The sequence below is a fragment of the Phocoena phocoena genome, chromosome 15 (assembly GCF_963924675.1).
Source record: "Phocoena phocoena chromosome 15, mPhoPho1.1, whole genome shotgun sequence".
Taxonomy (NCBI): domain Eukaryota; kingdom Metazoa; phylum Chordata; class Mammalia; order Artiodactyla; family Phocoenidae; genus Phocoena; species Phocoena phocoena.
Window position 1 is genome coordinate 66,222,094 of NC_089233.1, and position 19,339 is coordinate 66,241,432.

Genomic DNA, 19,339 nt, shown 5'->3' on the forward strand with positions numbered 1-19,339 from the left:
GATGGAGAGCTCTGGGAGATATTCGCCGTTTGATATTACGTGGAGCTGGCAGGTCTCTTGTGGACCAGTGTCCTGAAGTTGGCTCTCCCACCTCAGAGGCACAGCACTGACTCCTGGCTGCAGCACCAAGAGCCTTTCATCCACACGGCTCAGAATAAAAGGGAGAAAAAATAGAAAGAAAGAAAGAAAGAGGATAAAATAAAGTAAGGTAAAATAAAATAAAGTTATTAAAATAAAAAATAATTATTAAGAAAAAAATTTTTGTTTAAAGTAAAAAAAAAAAAAAAAAAGACAGACAGAACCCTAGGACAAATGGTGAAAGCAAAGCTATACAGACAAAATCTCACACAGAAGCATACACAATACACACTCACAAAAAGAGGAAAAGGGGAAAAAATAATATATCTTGCTCCCAAAATCCACCTCCTCCATTTGGGATGATTCCTTGTCTATTCAGGTATTCCACAGATGCAGGGTACATCAAGTTGATTGTGGAGCTTTAATCCGCTGCTTCTGAGGCTGCTGGGAGAAATTTCCCTTTCTCTTCTTGGTTCGCACAGCTCCCGGGGTTCAGCTTTGGATTTGGCCCCACCTCTGCGTGTAGGTCGCTGGAGGGCATCTGTTCTTCGCTCAGACAGGACAGGGTTAAAGGAGCAGCTGATTCCGGGGCTCTGGCTCACTCAGGCGCAGGAGAGGGAGGGGTATGGAGTGCGGGGCGAGCCTGTGGCGGCAGAGGCCGGCGTGACGTTGCGGCAGCCTGAGGCGCGCCATGCATTCTCTCGAGGGAGTTGTCCCTGGATCCCGGGACCTTGGCAGTGGCGGGTGGCACAGGCTCCCCGGAAGCGGGGTGTGGATAGTGACCTGTGCTCGCACACAGGCATCTTGGTGGCGGCAACAGCAGCCTTAGCATCTCCTGCCCGTCTCCGGGGTCCGTGCTGATAACCGCGGCTCGAGCCCGTCTCTGGAGCTCCTTTAAGCAGCGCTCATAATCCCCTCTCCTCACGCACCAGGAAACAGAGAGGGAAGAAAAAGTCTCTTGCCTCTTCGGCAGGTCCAGACTTTTTCCCGGACTCCCTCCCCACTAGCCGTGGTGCACTAACCCCTTCAGGCTGTGTTCACGCCGCAAGTCCTCTCCCTGCGCTCTGACCCCGACCTACCGAAGCCCGAGCCTCAGCTCCCAGCCCCGCCTGCCCGGGCTGGTGAGTGCCGGTCGGCACCGATCCTCTGTGCGGGAATCTCTCCACTTTGCCCTCTGCACCCCTGTGGCTGCACTCTCCTCCGCAGCGCCGAAGTTTCTCCCCTCCGCCACCCGCAGTCTCCGCCCGCGAAGGGGCTGTCTAGTGTGTGGAAACCTTTCCTCCTTCACAGCTCCCTCCCACTGGTGCAGGACCCGTCCCTATCCTTTTGTCTCTGTTTATTCTATTTTCTTTTGCCCTACCCAGGTACGTGGGGGGGTTTCTTGCCTTTTGGGAGGTCTGAGGTCCTCTGCCCGCGTTCAGTAGGTGTTCTGTAGGAGTTGTTCCACGTGTAGATGTATTTCTGATGTATCTGTGGGGAGGAAGGTGATCTCCACGTCTTACTCTTCTGCCATCTTCCCAATCCTCTCCCATATTCCCAATTTAAGAGCACTTGATTTGCCTGCCCAAATTGTTTTAAAATAGCCTGTCTAATATAATAGCAGATCCAGGGGTTGTCTCTTTCTTATAGGGAAGTTTAATTTATTGATGAGAGGACGAGCTAATTGTCAGTACTAAACATGTCCTGTTGAGGTGACAGTTTGTGTCTTCTACTTGAGGCATGTCTCCCAGTGGCTCTTCTGACTGTCTAGGAGCACTGTCAGTCAACAGCTCCCGTCTGTCCATTTACCCATATGCAGGCAGAAACTCACTGCATCTGGTTATGAAGGTGCTTCAGTCCTAGATTTGCCACAGGTTATCAAAGCTAAAAGGAACCTTCAAGAAGACCTGATCAGGGAAGACAGAGGTCAGCCCCCCTACACTCTCCAACCTGTGATTGGTGTAAATAGTGCTGACTGATTGCAGTGTTCTTCCTCTGCTAAGCTCCAACTTGGCTGCACAACGCTTTTCCGATATGGTAATCTACAGCCATGACAGGCACTCATGGCACTCAGGAACCCTATTTCCCTTCCCTGACCCAGCTTAGGCTTCTAATTTCCAAGCAAAGAAGCCAAGGCCAAGAAAAGTTAAATGACTTGCCTACAGACACTAGTAAGTTAGTATTAGAGTCGGGATCTGTTCCCATTTGCTTAGTTCTTTAAGATGTCTAGGTCTTCCTCACGCACAGAAATCCAAAGAACCATATCAAGTCCTTATCTCAAGATCAAATTTTTATCTAGTGTCTTAGAAACGGAGAAAAAGAGCCAAAAATGCATTAATCCATTTATAAGAAGTTGACTCTGTTCACACATTGTGAGACGGGTGGATAATATAGGTGACGTACCATCCTGCTTCTTTCTGAAACAGACCAGAACTTGAGAAGCCTAAAAGAACTGTACGCAAACTTCCTTATTTTCCATCAGAATAATACATAATCACCCTGCTTTCTTAAATTTCCCTTTCAACATGGAGTAAACATTTGTGCTCAGCTTCCGTGAATCCACTCAGCAGTAAATATTCCATGCCTCAGAGTTGTAACAGGCTAGATTAGGGGCTATCCTGACAGCAGTCACCTTCTCTGTGTGCTGGTTTCTGTGATGCTTCTAAATCTGTCAGGGCACAAACTTTGTCTTAGAAGCCAGTCTGTGTTTCATCTTTGTGCCTGTTCAGTGCGGTGATGGTGACACCTCTCTTGGAGATGAACTGTAGTCATATCTCAGATCTACACTGGAAAATTTCACTTTCAAATCGTGTGGCCTTGTGTCTAAAAGTAGAATGTCGAATTGCACGTTGTTAGTCTTGAAGTTCTGAGGAAAGAGGAAAAAATAGGATTTGTCAGTGTTCTCTTGGGTCCAATCCTTTCCACGTGACAGTATTTAGAGAAATTGGAAGGTACATTATGTCTGGTTAAAAGAAGATCAGATTGTGGGGAAGAGTATGAAAAAGAAAAAATCACCGGGGGCACTTCTGATGTAATTGGAGAAATTTAATTTTGCTAAACTCTATTTCTTAAGCCTTTCTGTTATTTAGTATCTTCCTTTGTTCTCCAAACAGCTCTAAAACGTATACCTACACAACCATGGTAGTAGGAAAAGAGCACATTCTTGGATTTGAATCCCAGTTCTCCTACCCACTAGCCTTAGGCAGGTTGCTCTGCCTGAGTCAGTTTCCTCATCTGAAATGGGGGTAACAATCCCCACCGCGTAATATTTGTGAGAAGTAAAGGAATCAGTATAGGTAAAGCACTTGGCACTATAATAAGCCCCCAGTAAACATTAGCTGCTCCTCCAAGGTGGGCAGATGGTGGTAGCAATGGCTATTATTCAGACTGCGTCACACAACGCCTGGTATGTAGTAATCAATCAAAAACTATGATCTGCCAGTAGCTAGGATCTAATAAGCAAAGAAGCACTCCCTTCTTTCTCTTCTTTCTGTCTCTTAATGACAGTGATATTCCGCTCTTGTTCTCTTCCACCCTAGCCGAGTTGACCCATGCTATTGTTCCCTCTGTTTAGAATGTTCTTTCCAGCTTGTCAAATTCCTTCAGAATCCAGCTCAAATGTTACATTTCCCTTGAACTCTCCTGATTCCTCAAAACAAACTTAGTCTGTCCTTCCTCTGGAGTCCCGTGGCACTCAGTACAGTTTGAGAGGTCCTTCATAATAGCCATTACTACATTTTAAAAAGAAGTTTGTTCATATTTGTTAACCTCATTAGACTTTAATCTCCTTGATTATGTAGACTGTCTTATTCCTTGATTATGTAGACTATCTTATTTATCTTTGCCGCCCCTGGTACATCATGTAATACCTGGCCCATAGTTAGGTGTTCAGGCAATCTTTACCAGGTAGATGACTGCATATGTCTCTCTCCAACTTCCCATGTTTGGAAACCTCTCAGGGTTTGGTCTCTGTCCTCTCCTGCTCCCCTCCCCTCCCCTCTTCTCTTCCCCATCTGATATACTTCTCACACAGGCTGATACTGTGGCCTCCGAGCTGTGCACTCTGCCTGCCTCTCAACACTTGAAGCCGGTGTGTCCATCACAGAGGTGTTGGCACATTCTCATTCACTTTCCTGCACAGTGTAGTCTGCAGCTCATCATATCTCACTTCTCTGGCCAGCATTCAAGCCTCCCACCAGCTAGCCCTCCAAGGCACTGTCCCTCCCCATTTCCTAATGTTTCCCCTCCTACCCCATCCTCAGAAGTCTTAGCACACACAGCTCATTAATCCAGCTGAACTTCTACCTGCATTTTTCCAATCCTGTTTCACAAATGCTTTTCAAGAGTCTGCTATGCAAAAAAGTACCATGCAAGGTGCTTTCTAGGGTACAAAGATAATTTAAAACTTTACAACCCTTGCTTTCAAGGAACCTACGCAGGAAAGAGGCACACATCTGAATAACTATTGCAGGACAGGGCATGGGAGGTGCCATAAAAGAGGTACAAATCCAAAACTTGGGGGGTTTGAGGATTGAAAAATCATAGCAAGTTAGAAAACACTGAGACTTTTTAAAGATCTCAGGAGAAGTTTTGTAAGGAGTATCACGTTTTAGACTTTAAATACATTATGATAGAGATTGGGGATTGGGAAGAGTACCAACATTACAAGCAAAAGTGAAGGGGCCAGAAAAGGGAGGGCAGGCCTGTTTGTGCTGTGTGTATGGGTCGGGGGCTAGTGAGCAGAAAGTATGAACTGCATAAGGCAGTTTGCATAAGGCTTCGGACCACAGGAAAGCCTTCATTCTTAGGGCGTTCGTCCTGCTATGTCTGACAGTCAGGATCCTTGAAACCTTATCTAAAAGTCACTTCTTCCCAATGCCCTAACATCTTAACCAGCCCTGATTAGCACCCACCACTTGTAATTACTTTAAATTTGTGGGCGCACTGTATCCCTTTACTTTTTGGTCATTTTCTGTGTTACTGTGACCTTCCCGGATAGACAGTCAGCTTCTTGGTGACTAAGACCAGGGCATCCCCTTACCTCCATTTTCATTCCTTTTCTGCCTTAACTCAATGCTTAGAAAGGTGTTCTTGCCACTAGGCACTTAGCAGGGTCCGGATCTGAACACTGTGCTTCATGTTATTCATTTCCACCTCAGAGGTGAATTAGACAGGATTCCTGCCCCCGGGGAGTCCATATTCTAGTAACTGGTAATTATGAGCAACTTACTTAACCTCTGTGTGCCTTGGGTTCTAATTTGTACAGTGGGATTAATAATCCCTTCCCTGCTCTCTTTAAATTTGGTAATAAGGACCATATACATAATAACACTTTAAACTCTGCAGCATTATAGAAATGTGAAGTATTAACGGCAAATGCTTTTTGCATGAGTGACGGTCAAGAGTAATTTTCCTTCCTGGGCCCCCAGCTTCTGAACACTTAAGAGTTCTGGAGGAGGAAGTTATGATTATGAGCAAATGAGAAACTAAAGAGGCCCATCTACTTGTAAACTCCTTGGACGTCAGTCCAGTGCTCCATGACTACCTCATGAACGTTAGCACTATTACCAGCAAGGAATTTGCTACTAAACAAAGCTATGAATTAGTGGTGGTGATTTACTGGGCAGTACAAGGCCTGGCAAATCTAGAACCCTCTTTTGCCTCTCAGACAGAGGCCTTTGGGAGTGAGATGAAAAGTAGCCTTGTGTAGCTGCAGGCTGGCCCCCTGGGCAAATAAAGAAGCATGTTATCTGCATCTAAATAGTCTCTGAAGGATGCTGGTTGGAGATTGATGACCACAGTGGTAAGTCCTTCGAGTTTGGGAGAGTGGAAAGCAGGGTCCCAAGGGCTTCTGTCAGTGACAGGAGCCTGAGTTGTCAGAGGGAACCATGGCCATAAAACCACTGACGGAATTAAGAAATGCATTGTTGTCATCAAAAGCATGTATTCAAGCACCTGTCTTCTTAGACCAGTCGCTAGTCGTGTAGAATGAGTCCCTCATCCAGTTCTGACCCCTGAGAGCTGACAGCCTAAAACGGAGATGTCTTTTTCCTTTCATTCACTGCATGGATGTTTACTGAGCTGGGGATGTAAAGACAAAATTCAGTCCCCACTTTCACAGAGCTCACAGATCACCCTCATGAAATAAAGGGAGTTATAGAAACAGGGAGCTGATGATAACTGAAATCAGTGTGAATATGATGTGCCAGAAGAGGTCGTGTCATGGAGTGACCTGCAAGGGTGCTGTCAGGAATTTTGGAAAGGAGGAGTTTTTAGCTTTAAGTAATCAGGGAAGGCTCTGTAGGAGAGGTAGCTTAAAAATAGCATTGGCTTGAGAGATACCCCAGAATCCCTAGGAAGGAAGGCCCTAAAGTCCCTGAGTTGGGAAGAAGAGCCCTCTTGGCAAAGGTGGTGATAATCCACTGGATGAGGGACTTTGGAGGTGGAGGGGAATGAAAATACTCTACAATGATTGTGATGGTGGTTACACAACTCTGACTATACTAATTGTATGGTATGTCAATTGTATCTCAATAAAGCTGCTTTTGTTTTCTTTAAAGAATCTACTAGAGAGGAATAGATATGGGGACAGCAAGTCTGATAGGTCTGGGGTTACAAAAGTTTAGGAAAGAGACTCCCATCACTCATTAGGACTTTGGCCTTGAGGGAGTATTGAACTTGTGGAATGAAATGGAAAGATGGGCAGCATATTGCATCTAACAAAATGTAAGCCAAAAGGGACACACAGATTGGGTACCTGTGCCATCACCAGGATACCAAGACAGAATTGTAGAGAAAGCAGCTCTCTTCCCTAGGTTAACTTGATTTGGAAGGGAAGGAGAGTTAAGTATACCTGTAGAGAGGTTATTTATGGAGGCTGGAACGAAAGAGTAAAGAATGAGTAGAAGCAGATGAATAGATTTGTGTCCCCATCAGCTTATTTTTTCAGGTTGAATATGTTGATGAGATCATTTTGGCCCTGAGTAACTGTATAGGAAAAATGGACTTTAATCTTGACTCCCTGGACCAACAAGAGAACATAAGATACTTTAGAGTAATGGGAGAAGCAGGAGGCAAATCGAGGCAGAGTGGTTTTCTTTTGTTGTTGTAGTTGTAATTACTACTCTTCTGTGTATTATGGGTGGACTAGAAACCTATTCTTTCCTCCTTCACTCACTGTGTGGCTTGTATTCCCAAACGTTCATTCATTTCTAGGACATGGTCCGGCGTGGAGAAATCATAGACAATGACATTGAGGATGAGTTCTACCTCCGGCGCTTGGATGCAGGGCTTTTTGTTCTCCAGCACATCTGCTACATCATGGCAGAGATCTGCAATGCCAACGTGCCCCAGGTAGGAGGGGGCTGCCCCTGGATGGGCCCTTCCTTCCCTGACTCCTTGCTTGCCACCTGCTTAGGTAGAATGGAGTGAATCACACTCTCCTTGAATTCCTTCACTCTGTGTGGGCCCTCTCTTTTACGGATGGGGGTGAGGTGAATACTTTCAAAATGACGTATTCTGATGTCTACCAGGGCAAATGATGCTTTTTCTTTCTCTTTCCACTCTTCCCCTTCCTTATTAGATTCGCCAGAGGGTTCACCAAATCCTAAACATGCGTGGAAGCTCCATCAAAATTGTCAGGCACATCATCAAGGGTGAGTTGCACGGCTTGTGTCTGGGGCTCCAGGGAAATTAGACGATGCTTTCTGTCTCTGTCAATATCCCTGGAATTTGGTGCATGACATTCTCTGCACTGAAGGCTTAAGTGTGTTGTCCAGTTCAGTGTGTGTCCAGGTCATCTTGTCAGAATACCGAAGACTAACCTAGTTACTCTCTGCCTCTAACCCTCTAGTTCCAGAATTTTAAAAACACATAACAAACAAGGAGCACTAGGTGTTGGAAATTTAAAAACAAAACAGAAAAACACCAAACAAATAAAAAAATCTAGTTCCAAGCTGCATGTAGTGGAAGGAAATTGCTTTCTTAGGGGAAAAAAACAAGGAACTAACAAGAACTACTTGGAATTAAGGCAGAAGGAAGTGAATCGGAGGCAGTGTGGTGTAGTAGAAAAAGCATGCCTGCTTTCCAGTGCTAGCTCTGCCTTCCGCCAGCTGTGTGAGCATGATCTAGAAGAAATTTTGCAAAGGTTCACAAGATACTTACATGATAGCATCCAGTGTAGTGCCTGGCACACAGAAAGTGCTTGGGCGAATTTCCTTCACCTACCCCAACGGGTCTCTCAAATGCTGTTGTATCTTTGGCTGGGCCTGACTCAGCTGGAGTGGCTCCCAAGGGGCCTCCAGTCGGTGAACATGCTCTCAGTCAGCTCAGTGGTGCAGTTCCACCCTCGAGCCACTTAGCACAGACTAACACACATGGCGGCTAGAAGCCTGTATTGGCTTCTACAGTACTGATAATGCCAGAGTTCAGAGAGAGAGTCGTGATGGACCTAACTGCAGGCACATCATCTCTCTCTCTCTGACCCTTGTCCTGCCCACTTCTAAGATGAGAGATTAGGCTAGATTTACTCAGAGGGTTTGCCTGTAAGTGGCTTATAACTCCTGTTACATGTGGGAGATGAAATGTGGAGATAAATGATACATATAATAAAGTGAAGAGAAGTTAAGAGCCATGGGCTCTGGGGTCTGGCTCCTGAAACAGAATCCTGGCTCTGCTGTTTACTGTGATACCTTGGGCAAGGTATCCAACTGCTCTGGGACCTCATAGATTAGGTAAAAGGATTAAATGAGATGATATAGGGAAAATATCTCAAGTTAATAAGTTCTTGGCAAATGTTAGCTATTATGAGTATTATGAACTATTATGATGATGATTACCATTGGCAGCATTATAAGTGAGGCACGGCTAAAACCCCACGGGAAGCCTTGTGGGAATAGTAACATTGAGCTGGGTCTTAGACATTCCAAAACAAAGGAACAGTGTGAGTGAAAACATAGGACTGGAAATCTCATGATCAGCACAGCCCTCCCAGGAGGGTGGGGATGGTAAATCCGTCGTGCCCATTTTGTAGATGGAGCCTTCAAGGCATTGGAATTTATTGTCTTCTCCCTCAGAAAGAGGAAAGGGGGAACTTGTTCATGAGCCTGGCCTAGCATCTTCCACAGTGGCATCATGGGTGCTCCCTCTTTCTCAGTGTCACATTCACATGAGTTACTGCTCAGAGTGTCATGCCACCTCCTCCCTAATGTGCAGCTGTGGTGATTGGCAACCCCAGCCTTTAAATGGCATTTACTTTCAACGCCCACATGTTCAATTAGAACTTTTTATTACTCTCAGCTCTACTCTCCTGCATTTAGGCTTCTCCCTGCACCTCCATTCCTGTGATCAAAACAGTGATCTGAGAAAGGAAAAGTGTTTTTAACAGGTGCTGACACGTAGTAGGTGGATGCTTTTCTTTCAGAGATCCTAACACATATACCTGAGGTTATTCAGGATTTTCAGTTGCTGTGAGCCAGCCTCTGTCTCTCTCAGATCCCAGTTTATTCCCCAAGTGCCTGTTAAAGCACTGGGTGCATACTGGGTGCTGAATAGACATTTGTTGATTGTCTGGGCAGGTGAGCAGGTGAGCAGCCTGCACAGATGCTGTGTTCATTCCCACCACTCTTGTTCCTCTCCCCTGTTGCTTTCTTTTCCCGCTCTGTCCAGACTCTCAGATCCCTCCTCCCAGACCCAGGTCCGGCCCTTCAGCTCTCTCGCCATCACCCTTCACAGCCAATCCATTAGTAAAGCTGCCACGTCTGCCTCCAGTCTCCATCCTGAATCAATCCACTTCTCTCCATGTGTTATTTCCCATCATAGCACCCAGTTTATTTCCTTCCTAGCCCTTATCACAGTCTGTTATTACTTTTATTTATGTCTTTGTTTCCTTGGTTTGTGTGTCTCATACATTAAAATGTAAGCTCCGTGACGTAGGGACATTGGCTCGTTCTCCGTGTCTCCTCAGCACCTAGAGCAATGCCAGGCACATAATGGACACCCGGTGAATATTTTAAACATTGTTGAATTAAACCCTACCCTTGCGTGAATTTAAACTGGCAAACGTTTACTGCGACTCCCCTCAGGGCTCGGCACAGTGCTAATACTGTGCTACTAAGGTGTCACACGGCACCTGCCCTCATGGAGCTTATAGTCTTCTGGGGAGCATAGATGTAGAAATGACCAACCATAATCAAGCTAAGTGAAATGCACACTCCAACAGCTACTCAGCTGGCATTGCTGGGTGCCAAGCTCTGTATCCAGTACTAGAGATACAAGGAAGAATAAATAAGCAAGATCCCTATTCTTGAGGGTTCATGGTCTAGCTGGGAGAGATACTCGAAACTAACTATGATGTGCAGGTGCTGTGTTAAAGTTGTGAACAGCGTTAAGGGAGTGATAAGGGGGCAGTAATGGAGGCACAGGCCATACCAAGGAATCCCAGGGGAGGAGAGGCTGGTCCCAGGACTGGGAATGGTGTCCCAGAGGGAAAGGCACGTCCCAGGCAGAAGGAGCAAAGGTCCAACACAGGACATCAATGGCCTTCATACGGACTCTGCCACATCAGTGGAGGCCAAGCAGGGGTGAGGGAGGCTGGAGCATTGGGTGGGGTTGGGAGTATTGCTGGGCAAGTCTCTCGAGTTCTGTTGGGTACACGGTGAGTTTGGGTTACGGGTAGCGCCTGCATCCCTTTGTTGGCTAGCAGAGAGTAGACATTCTCATTGGGGCGGGAGAGGTGCTTGTTTGGACAATTTGAAGTCAGTAGTATGGAGGTGATATTTAAAGCCAGGAAATTAGATGTCATTGCCCAGGTCAAAGAAGTCCTCACAGGACGCTGACCACTGAAAACAAACAAAAGAAAGTGTTCTCTCCAGATGGAAGGTTAAGGTTATAATAAAGGGCTCACGCTGGCCCCAGGAAGCCCATCTGCCTGCGGTGTTGGGCGGTGGAGCTGTGCCACAGGCTGCCTCTCAGCAGCCCCTGAAAGTGGTGCAGTGAGCAAGCTCCGAGCAGTGCTGAGGCTGAAAAGGGGTGAGGCTACCGCAGGGCTGGATAGGGGTGGCGTCTGGGCTCTGTTCAGGCCCACCTCTTAAAAGCCTTCACACCCTCCCCCTCCTGCCTCCACCCTTCATTCCATCACAATGCATGACAAAACAAAGCCTCACAAAGAAAGCCAGCTCATCAGTCTGTCCTCTTTGATTTTAATTTGGTTTTTCAGTTTGAGTTGCTTCCTTTTTTTTTTTTTTAACGTGCTAACTAGATGCAAGCTTCTTTCTTTGATTTTATGTCCTATATATGTCCTAAGTTTTGCCGGCAGGATGGCAGCTGACGTATCCCTTGAGGTCCCAGGAAAACGCTGATGAGGCAAGCCCGGCAGGGGACCCTTCCCGTTATATTTCAGTCCCCTTTCTCACGATCTGCCTCCTTCCTTTTCTGTTGGGGGTGCCAAGAGAGCTGGGAAAAATTGATGGCTCATTGAAGTCCCTTGGTTTGCAGACTGCTTACTCAGTGCTCCCAAAGTCCAGCTTTCCCTGAACTGACAGCAGCTCTGGCCTAAGGCCTCTGGTGCCCGCCTAGGGGACGGTGGTCTCTGTGCCAGAGAAGGACCACGCGCTCTGAAAGGGCAGTGACAGTCGTCCTGGCTTTTACTTTCTGGTGCCTGGCCCACGCCTGGCGCAGAGAAGGGGCTCAGCTAATGCTTATTGAGGGTACTGCTGAGGTGGTGCTTCAGGCTTCTTTGTGCTGTTCCAGAAATCCGGGACCAGTAGGTAGAGTGGTCTTTCCTGAGCACGTCCTCTGTGCCAGGCTTTTAATGTATGTTCTCTGGTTCTCACGACGGTCCTAAAAGCAGGATTACAGTCTCCATTTTGCAGATAAGGTAACCAAGACTTGTGGTTAAGGTTAAGGGATGTTACCCAAGTCACTGTTAATGCTGGAAACTGGATCCAGACTCAGTCGGTCTTCCATCTGGCAGAAAGGAGAGCTCTAACTGTACCAATTGGCTGATACACTCCTACTGCATTTTAAGAAAGAAAATTCAGGGCTTCCCTGGTGGCGCAGTGGTTGAGAGTCCGCCTGCCGATGCAGGGGACGCGGGTTTGTGCCCCAGTCCGGGAAGATCCCACATGCCGCGAAGCGGCTGGGCTCGTGAGCCATGGCCGCTGAGCCTGCGCATCCTGAGTCTGTGCTCCGCAACGGGAGAAGCCACAACAGTGAGAGGCCCGCGTACCACAAAAAAAAAAAAAAAAAAAAGAAAGAAAGAAAATTCAGGGCATCCACCTTTACAGAGTACCCACTGGCATCACAGGGCACTAGGTGGGCTCCTTAGATGAGTGAGACACTTAGGAGGCCCTGTCCCCAGGGCAATTCAGTGCCATCACATGTGAAATAAATAAGCACAACACAAAGCAGATTGAAGTCAGTGCTAAGATGTGGAGCGAGACTCAAAGCACGGTTAATTCTGCTGCAGATTAAAAAGGAGCTTGAAGATCCAGAGAGGCTGCACAGAGGAGGAGGTGCTTGGGGTTTTTTTTTTTAATTGTGCTAAAATATGCATAGGAGTTACCATTTTAACCATTGCAGCTATCACCACCCCCTGTCCATAGAACTTATTTTCATCTTGCAAAACTGAAACTCTGTACCCATGAAACACTTACTCCCCATTCCGTCCTCCCCCAGCCCCTGGCAACCACCCTTGTATATTCCGTTCCCGGGAGGTTGATGACTGTAAGTAAGGAGATGGCTTCCTGAAGCCTGTGAAGGACCTCCGTATGCAGATGCAGAGGTACACTGAGTGGTTCTCTCCTTGGATATGGAGTAGGCACTGTGACCTGGGAATACTTCTTCGTATAAATACTTGTGCCAGGGGTTAGCATGGAAGCCTCTGGTGAGTCTCCTGGATGCTTTAGTCACTGGTGAAAATTGTTAGAAGATCAGGTGGTGCTGGGCTGTTTGGCAGAGGAAAGCTTGAGGATTACTGACTCAAAACTCTTGTCACTGGTGGCCAAAAGACTGAGCCAAAGACTTCAGAATGCTTTCAGAGATTGGCTCCCGGCCCTTTGATTTGCTTGTGTTCTTTATGGCTTGAAGTCTTCTCTCAGAAGCTCATAAACATGTATTTCCATATTGATTTCAGCTCTTGGTAAGCTGAGCTTTGCCTCTGTGATTTGAAAGCCGCAGAAGCTGATAGGGTTTCTCTTCCGGTGACACGTTGATGTGTGTGACTTGCACCAGGCCATGGCTGCTATGGCCTCTAGGGTTGGGAGGCAGGAAAGGACCCCGGAGGGGCTGTTTAACCTTAGGCAGCTACTTGCCCTCTCCCTAAGCCACAGTGTCTGTAAGATGAGCGTAATCTGCCTCAAAAGGTTGCTGTGGGAATTAGATGAGGTGCTGCAGGTAAAGTGCCTACATGTTGGCACGTAATAAGTGCCTGATAATGGTAGCTACCGTCACCGTTGTGATTCACATCCCAGCTCACGCAGGAATAAGCAGAGCTGAGAGGCACAGGCCAGCAAGAATTCTGGCTCTCTGTAACTTGGGGTAAGTTAGTAGATAACCGGTTTGAGCCTTCCTTTACTCCTCTGTAAGAAACAAACCGAAAGTGAATACTGCCCCAAGGAAGGCTGAGGTTGAGATGCAGTTGGGGGCCTGGGACAGAATACTTGATCAGTAAATGCAGGTTCCTTCCTTCCCTTCCTTGGCCTAATCCTTTCACCGGTGCTGGCAGGAAAGCCCATGGACCAGCACCCAGGCCATACTCCTCAGGGCCTGGTGGGGGTGGAAGGGGTAGGTGGTGCTTTTTCAAGCAGCTGAAAGGTCTGTGGGAAAATGGTCTATAGGGATGTGACCCTGTTAGCGCTGTAAGCAAAGGGTAAGTTTCCTTCTCCTCCTCCTTTAAGTAGGTTTCATTTTAATCAGATCTCTGATGAAGCTTATGTCCCCAGTTGCAGCCCCAGCACAACATCCTCCTCCTAGAGAAGTGACATTAGTCCCTCCACACTCATCCTTGTCGTTAAGGACTCTCTGTTAGACCTCAAGGATTTTACTTTCCCAGTTTCTATTTTATGATTATTTCTATGTCTTCAAGGGTTTTCAGTGTAAAAATATTGGCGTTCCTCTTCTCCCCACTCACCCTTCCTCCTGCACTTTTTCAAGGGTGAGTGTTTAAGGCTTAAGGTCCAGGGATCTGAACCAGGCTTGTGAGCGCTGGTCCCAGTCTCCGTCCTCAAAGACAGTCCTTCCCCATCCGCCAGCCCGGGTGTCCCTCCCTCTTCCTCTTACCAAAAACAGAACAGCTTGTATTCCATGTCTGAATAGTAAACCTGCTGTCTAAAGTTTGCTTTAATATTTATGCGTTCAGCACTGCTGCCTGTTTTTGATCTCCATCAAAGCCTTTATTGTAAGAGCATTTGAAAATGCTGGGGAAGTCGAGAAGGGAGTCTATGTGTACACCGTCTTTCTCACTCTCCAGCCCGACTCATGCTCTTCCTGTCTCCCCTCTCCCTCTCCCCTACCCTGAAGTTCTCCCTTCATCTGGCATCTCTCTTTTTCCTGCATTCTCTCCCTTTCTTACACACACACACACACACACGTGCGCGCGTGTGCGCACAGAGCAAAGAGGACTCTTTCCCAAGACCTCTGGGAGGAATCTGTTCAATATTTATAAACTGCTGCAGCAGCTTTAATAACCAGAGGTAGCTGGCGCCACCAAGGTTTGCTCCAAATAGGATTCTACTCTGGAAACAAAGAATGAGTTGGGGTAAGGGGTAGAGGGTGAGAGGTGAGGTACACAGTTGGTACCAGCTGCCACGGCCAGTGGGAGAGCACTCGGGGCTTGTCAGACCCGGTGGGCCTGGCCCTGTGGCTGGCTTGCTGCGGGACCCTGGCCGGTCACCTGTCCATCCAGTTGCAGTAGATTTCTGAGAGGCCTGCCAGCCCTGACACTCAGTGACCTGGCATGAGGGAGCATGGCCCCAGTAGCCCACTCCACATCTGTTCTGGCTGCTGAGGCCCCTTTACTCCAGGACATTCCCTCCAGAGCCTTACCTTTTTTTTTTTTTAAACATCTTTATTGGAGTATAATTGCTTTACAATGGTGTGTTAGTTTCTGCTTTATAACAAAGTGAATCATCTATACATATACATATATCCGCATATCTCCTCCCTCTTTCGTCTCCCTCTCACCCTCCCTATCCCACCCCTCTAGGTGGTCACAAAGCACTGAAGAGCCTTACCTTTTATGAGGATGTTGTAGCCAGGTGCCCGGCCACGGCTGGGCTGCTTTGGAGGTTTTTTCCCCAAAGGATGGGGAACAGGCAGGGTAAGATAACTGCCTAGGTAAGAGGATGCCACTTTGGGGACCGGCTCCCCAGCCACACCCCCATGGCTTTTGACGTGCCTTTTTCACTTCTGACACATGTTCTTGGTTTGAATATCAGTTCCTCTACCACCCTAGACTTGGGCAGGTTGCTTCAGTTCTCTAATATGCCTCAGTTTCCTCATCTCTAAACAGAGATGGTGCTCTTTGCCTTATAGGATTGCTGCAAAGATTATATGAGATAATATAGATAAATGCCTGGCACGTAAACAGTGTTCACCACATGTGAGGTCCCATTCCACTCTGTACAGGATAGCCCCTCTTCCAGATCCTACTAACTTCCTTCACCGCCCATCTCCAGAGAGCAGGTAATCTGACTGTTTCCTCCTTCCCCACATGTGGAGCAACAGAGGAGACTTGTCCATTGGGTGGGTGCTCTGTGTACAGCGGTGGCATGTGTTTTTCTAAGGCCTTTGGAGGGGTGATTCAGCAGGGGCTTGATACAGACTTTGGTCCTCTACTCTGTGCATCCCTAGAAAGAGATTAGGTCCCTCCAGGGAAGTTGGCTTTACTTGGAAAAAAATCACTGCCCCAGAGGATCAGACTGTTTCTCCACTTCCCTCTCTCCTGGGTCTGAGAATACATTAGGAGAACAAAGTGTTAGTTCAGTCCATTAAGACTCTTGCTTTCAGACCATGCCTCTGAGGGTATTAAATGCTATAATGGTCATTTCTCTCTCTCCTGGGGCAGAGACTAGATCGTTCACATGTGAGTAAGAGATACCACTTACATACAGCCCCTAGCCTTCTCCCGCAGCCCAGTTTCTGTTCTCCCATCACCCCAGCCCTCCCTTTAAGGAGACTTAATAGAAGGGATCACAGCCATTTGCTGTTGGAGGTGATGGATGGGGCTAACAGAAGAGGATGATTTCCAGGGAGAGACACACAGCTGGCACATGTCTGAATCCCAAGTCCCGTTTTCCGGCACATGTCCAAAGTAATAAAGAGGATGGAGGAAAAATGAAGAAGTGGCAGGGGCAAGGTATTTCTCCATCATGGTGGGGGATGGGGGGTAGGGGAGGGTTTGCAGGCTTTCTTCCCTTTCCCCACTCTTTGTCTGATTTGGATGAGCAGATGTTTTATTTTGCAGAAGCCTCTTGCAAGAGAGTTTTCTATTATTCCATTTCAGGCCACCCGAGGCAGGGAGCTGGGGGCAGACCCGCGGGCACTCATTCCTGAGCCTCTGCTTTGAGAGCTTATTCACAGCACCAGAGTGGTAGTTGGCTCTCAGCCAAGCTCTGCTGGGAATTTAGCTGAAAGTAAGGCGAAAGCCCCTACCTTCATGAAGCTGTCAGTCTAGAGGGAGAGAGGGGACAAGTAGAAGATGATCTAGAAGTCAGGCCTGCGGTGGAGACAGAGGCCTGAGGACAGGAACAGGAGTCAGAGGTGAGCGGGCGGGGCTTTGCGGAGAAGTTGTCCTTGAAGGATGTGTGGTGTTTCCCTGAGAGAGATGTTGCTGGCCTGAGCAAAGCAGGCTCAGGGAGGGAGCTAGCGTATCTTGAACATCTGTTATTATAGGTTCTTTACATGCATTTGCTGAGGGGGAGACCACGCAAGGCCACCTAGGATTGTGAGTCAGAGTCAGGATACAAACACAGCCCACAGTGTTGCACCATCTCCTGTCTGAGGGCGGGGGCAGGGCACGGTCAGCACACAGAGGATTTGGCTCTCCGTCCCCCGTCCCCGTCCACTGTGCTCTGGGAGCCACCACAGGAAACCCAGGGCCCCACTCACTACACAGGCCCTGCACTCTCATCCCTAAGCTCCACACATCATTTCTGTGCCATATCGCACCCTTTCCCGCCTCCTAAAACCAGCTGACCACATAATCTGGGGGGGCCAGGACACTTTTGAGAATAAAATGGAGGTGTGTTAAGTACTCTGTTGGGATAACAGGGGAAACGGGACCATATGTTTACCCACCTTAAAACTCTTCGACTATGTTCTGTCATCAACATCATGTCCTGTATTCCCATCCTCTTTAGGCGTATTTCCTTTATCTTCCTGCTCTAACTAAAACTGTCTCTACCGGGGATGGATCCTCTCAAGTGGTACCTACTTTCTCCCACATGCCTTTTACCACTGGAGACGGAGGAGGGGCCTTCCACGCTCCTCCTGGGCGTCTCTAGACCATTCTTTCTCCCTCCCTCTTTCCAAAAAACACCCATTTGTTTCAATCTCATGTCAGTGGACTGTACCCCAGCCCCCCTCCTTGGTGGTGCAGACACCTGTTCCCCTTATTCCCTGGAGGAATTCCAAGCTCCCTGTCACCCTCTCCACTACCCTGTCGTATTTCTTAGCAACTTCACTATCCACATCTTTCTCTCACGCCCCATTTCCAGTCTCTCAGTAAATCCTGCTGGATCCACCTTCAGAATGCATCTAAAATCTGAAGACTTCTCACTTCTACCATGACCTCCTTGGACCAAACCAATCAAATCACATCTCCTTCCTTCTGCCCTTGCCACCTTAAGGGTATCTTCCACACAGCAGCTAGAGTGAGCTGGCTAAAGTCAAATCATGTCATTCCTCTGCTTAAAACTCTCTTATAACTTCTCATCTCAGGGGAAAGTCCAGAGTCCTTACAGTGGCCCGACACGACCTGTGCCCCGCCCCTCCCCAGCTCTGAGCTCCTTGCTCACCGCAGAGGGTCCAGGCATACTCCCCTCTCAGCCCCTGCTCTGCTTGCCCCTCTGCCACTCGCTCCCAGATATTCCCCCACACACCTGCTTCAGGTCTTTAATCAAATCCCCCATCTCTGTGAGGCCTTCTGACAGCCACCGTATATATTTTATTTACCTTTCGGTTTGTCTCCCCCACTAGAAAGTAGACTCCGCAAGTGCAGAGATTTTCACCTGTCCTGTTTTGATCAGGACTTTATCCCCGTTGCCTCAGATAGTGGTTCTCAAATGTGAGCAGCATAAGCACCGCCTGGAGGGCTTGTTCACGCAGACTGCTGGGCCCCGTCCTCAGAGCTTCCTAATAAGTAGGTCTGAATTGGGCCCCCAACTCTACATTTCTTTTTTTTTGGCCGCGCCACGCAGCTTGTGAGATCTTAATTCCCCGACCAGGGATTGAACCCAGGCCCCGGCAGTGAAAGTGCCAAGTTCTCACCACTTCCCGCCGGGGAAGTCCCCAGCTCTGCGTTTCTAACAAGTTCCTGCGTGATGTCGCTGCTGTTGGTTGGGGTTCCCGCTCTGAGAACCACTGGGTCTGGGCAGCACCTGCCCGTAATAGCATCCACTGTGTGTGTTAAGTGAAGAAAGGCTGCAGCTAGGAGGGGAATGCGGGCAGGGACAGGGGAGTTGGGCCCTTTCCCCCGTGGGCCTTGAATGCAAGACCAAGGAGTTTGCACACAACTGCCACCGTGGCTGCCACTGGAGGCATTAGAGCAGCACACACCCCACGGGAGCTGGGGTTCAGGGAGAGGCATGATGTGACCCGGCCACGAAGGACCCCACGCCTCAGATTCATGCCTAACCCTGCCTTTGTCTCCCCAGAGTATGCGGAGAACATCGGGGATGGCCGGAGCCCGGAGTTCCGGGACAGCGAGCAGAAGCGCATCCTGGGCTTGCTGGAGAACTTCTAGCGGCCCCTGGCCCTGGGCAGCAGGGACTCTCTCTGGGCCTCCCCCAGAAACAGTTTTTACGGAGCTCGATGTGACTTTTGGACAAATAAAAGCTAGTTTTGGTATTCCTGGGCTGGTGTTCTCTGTACCTTCTAACCTTTACCCAACACCTTTCCCAGCAGTGCTCACAGAACGCGTCTGAGGAAGCTTAGTGGTTGGCCTCCCCCTTCCAGTGAGCAAACTGAGGCTCTGAGAGCAGATGAGTGATAAAGTGGCCACTGTGGCCGCCCGGGGGGTTGCGGTGAGGCTGCCCATCTGCAGCTGGGAAGGGGAAGGCATGGA

General features: G+C 48.2%; 1 protein-coding gene across 1 annotated transcript in view; it reads left to right on the top strand.

The window, feature by feature from the left end:
• CTNNBL1 (catenin beta like 1) overlaps positions 1-19,126 on the top strand; it is a 169,071-nt gene extending 149,945 nt beyond the window's left edge. Inside the window, exons 14-16 of the mRNA XM_065892012.1 lie at positions 7,273-7,410; positions 7,640-7,712; positions 18,930-19,126. Coding sequence (XP_065748084.1) covers positions 7,273-7,410; positions 7,640-7,712; positions 18,930-19,018 — 300 coding nt within the window. The 3' untranslated portion in view covers positions 19,019-19,126. The remainder of the gene's footprint in view (positions 1-7,272; positions 7,411-7,639; positions 7,713-18,929) is intronic.
• Positions 19,127-19,339: the final 213 nt, after the last annotated feature.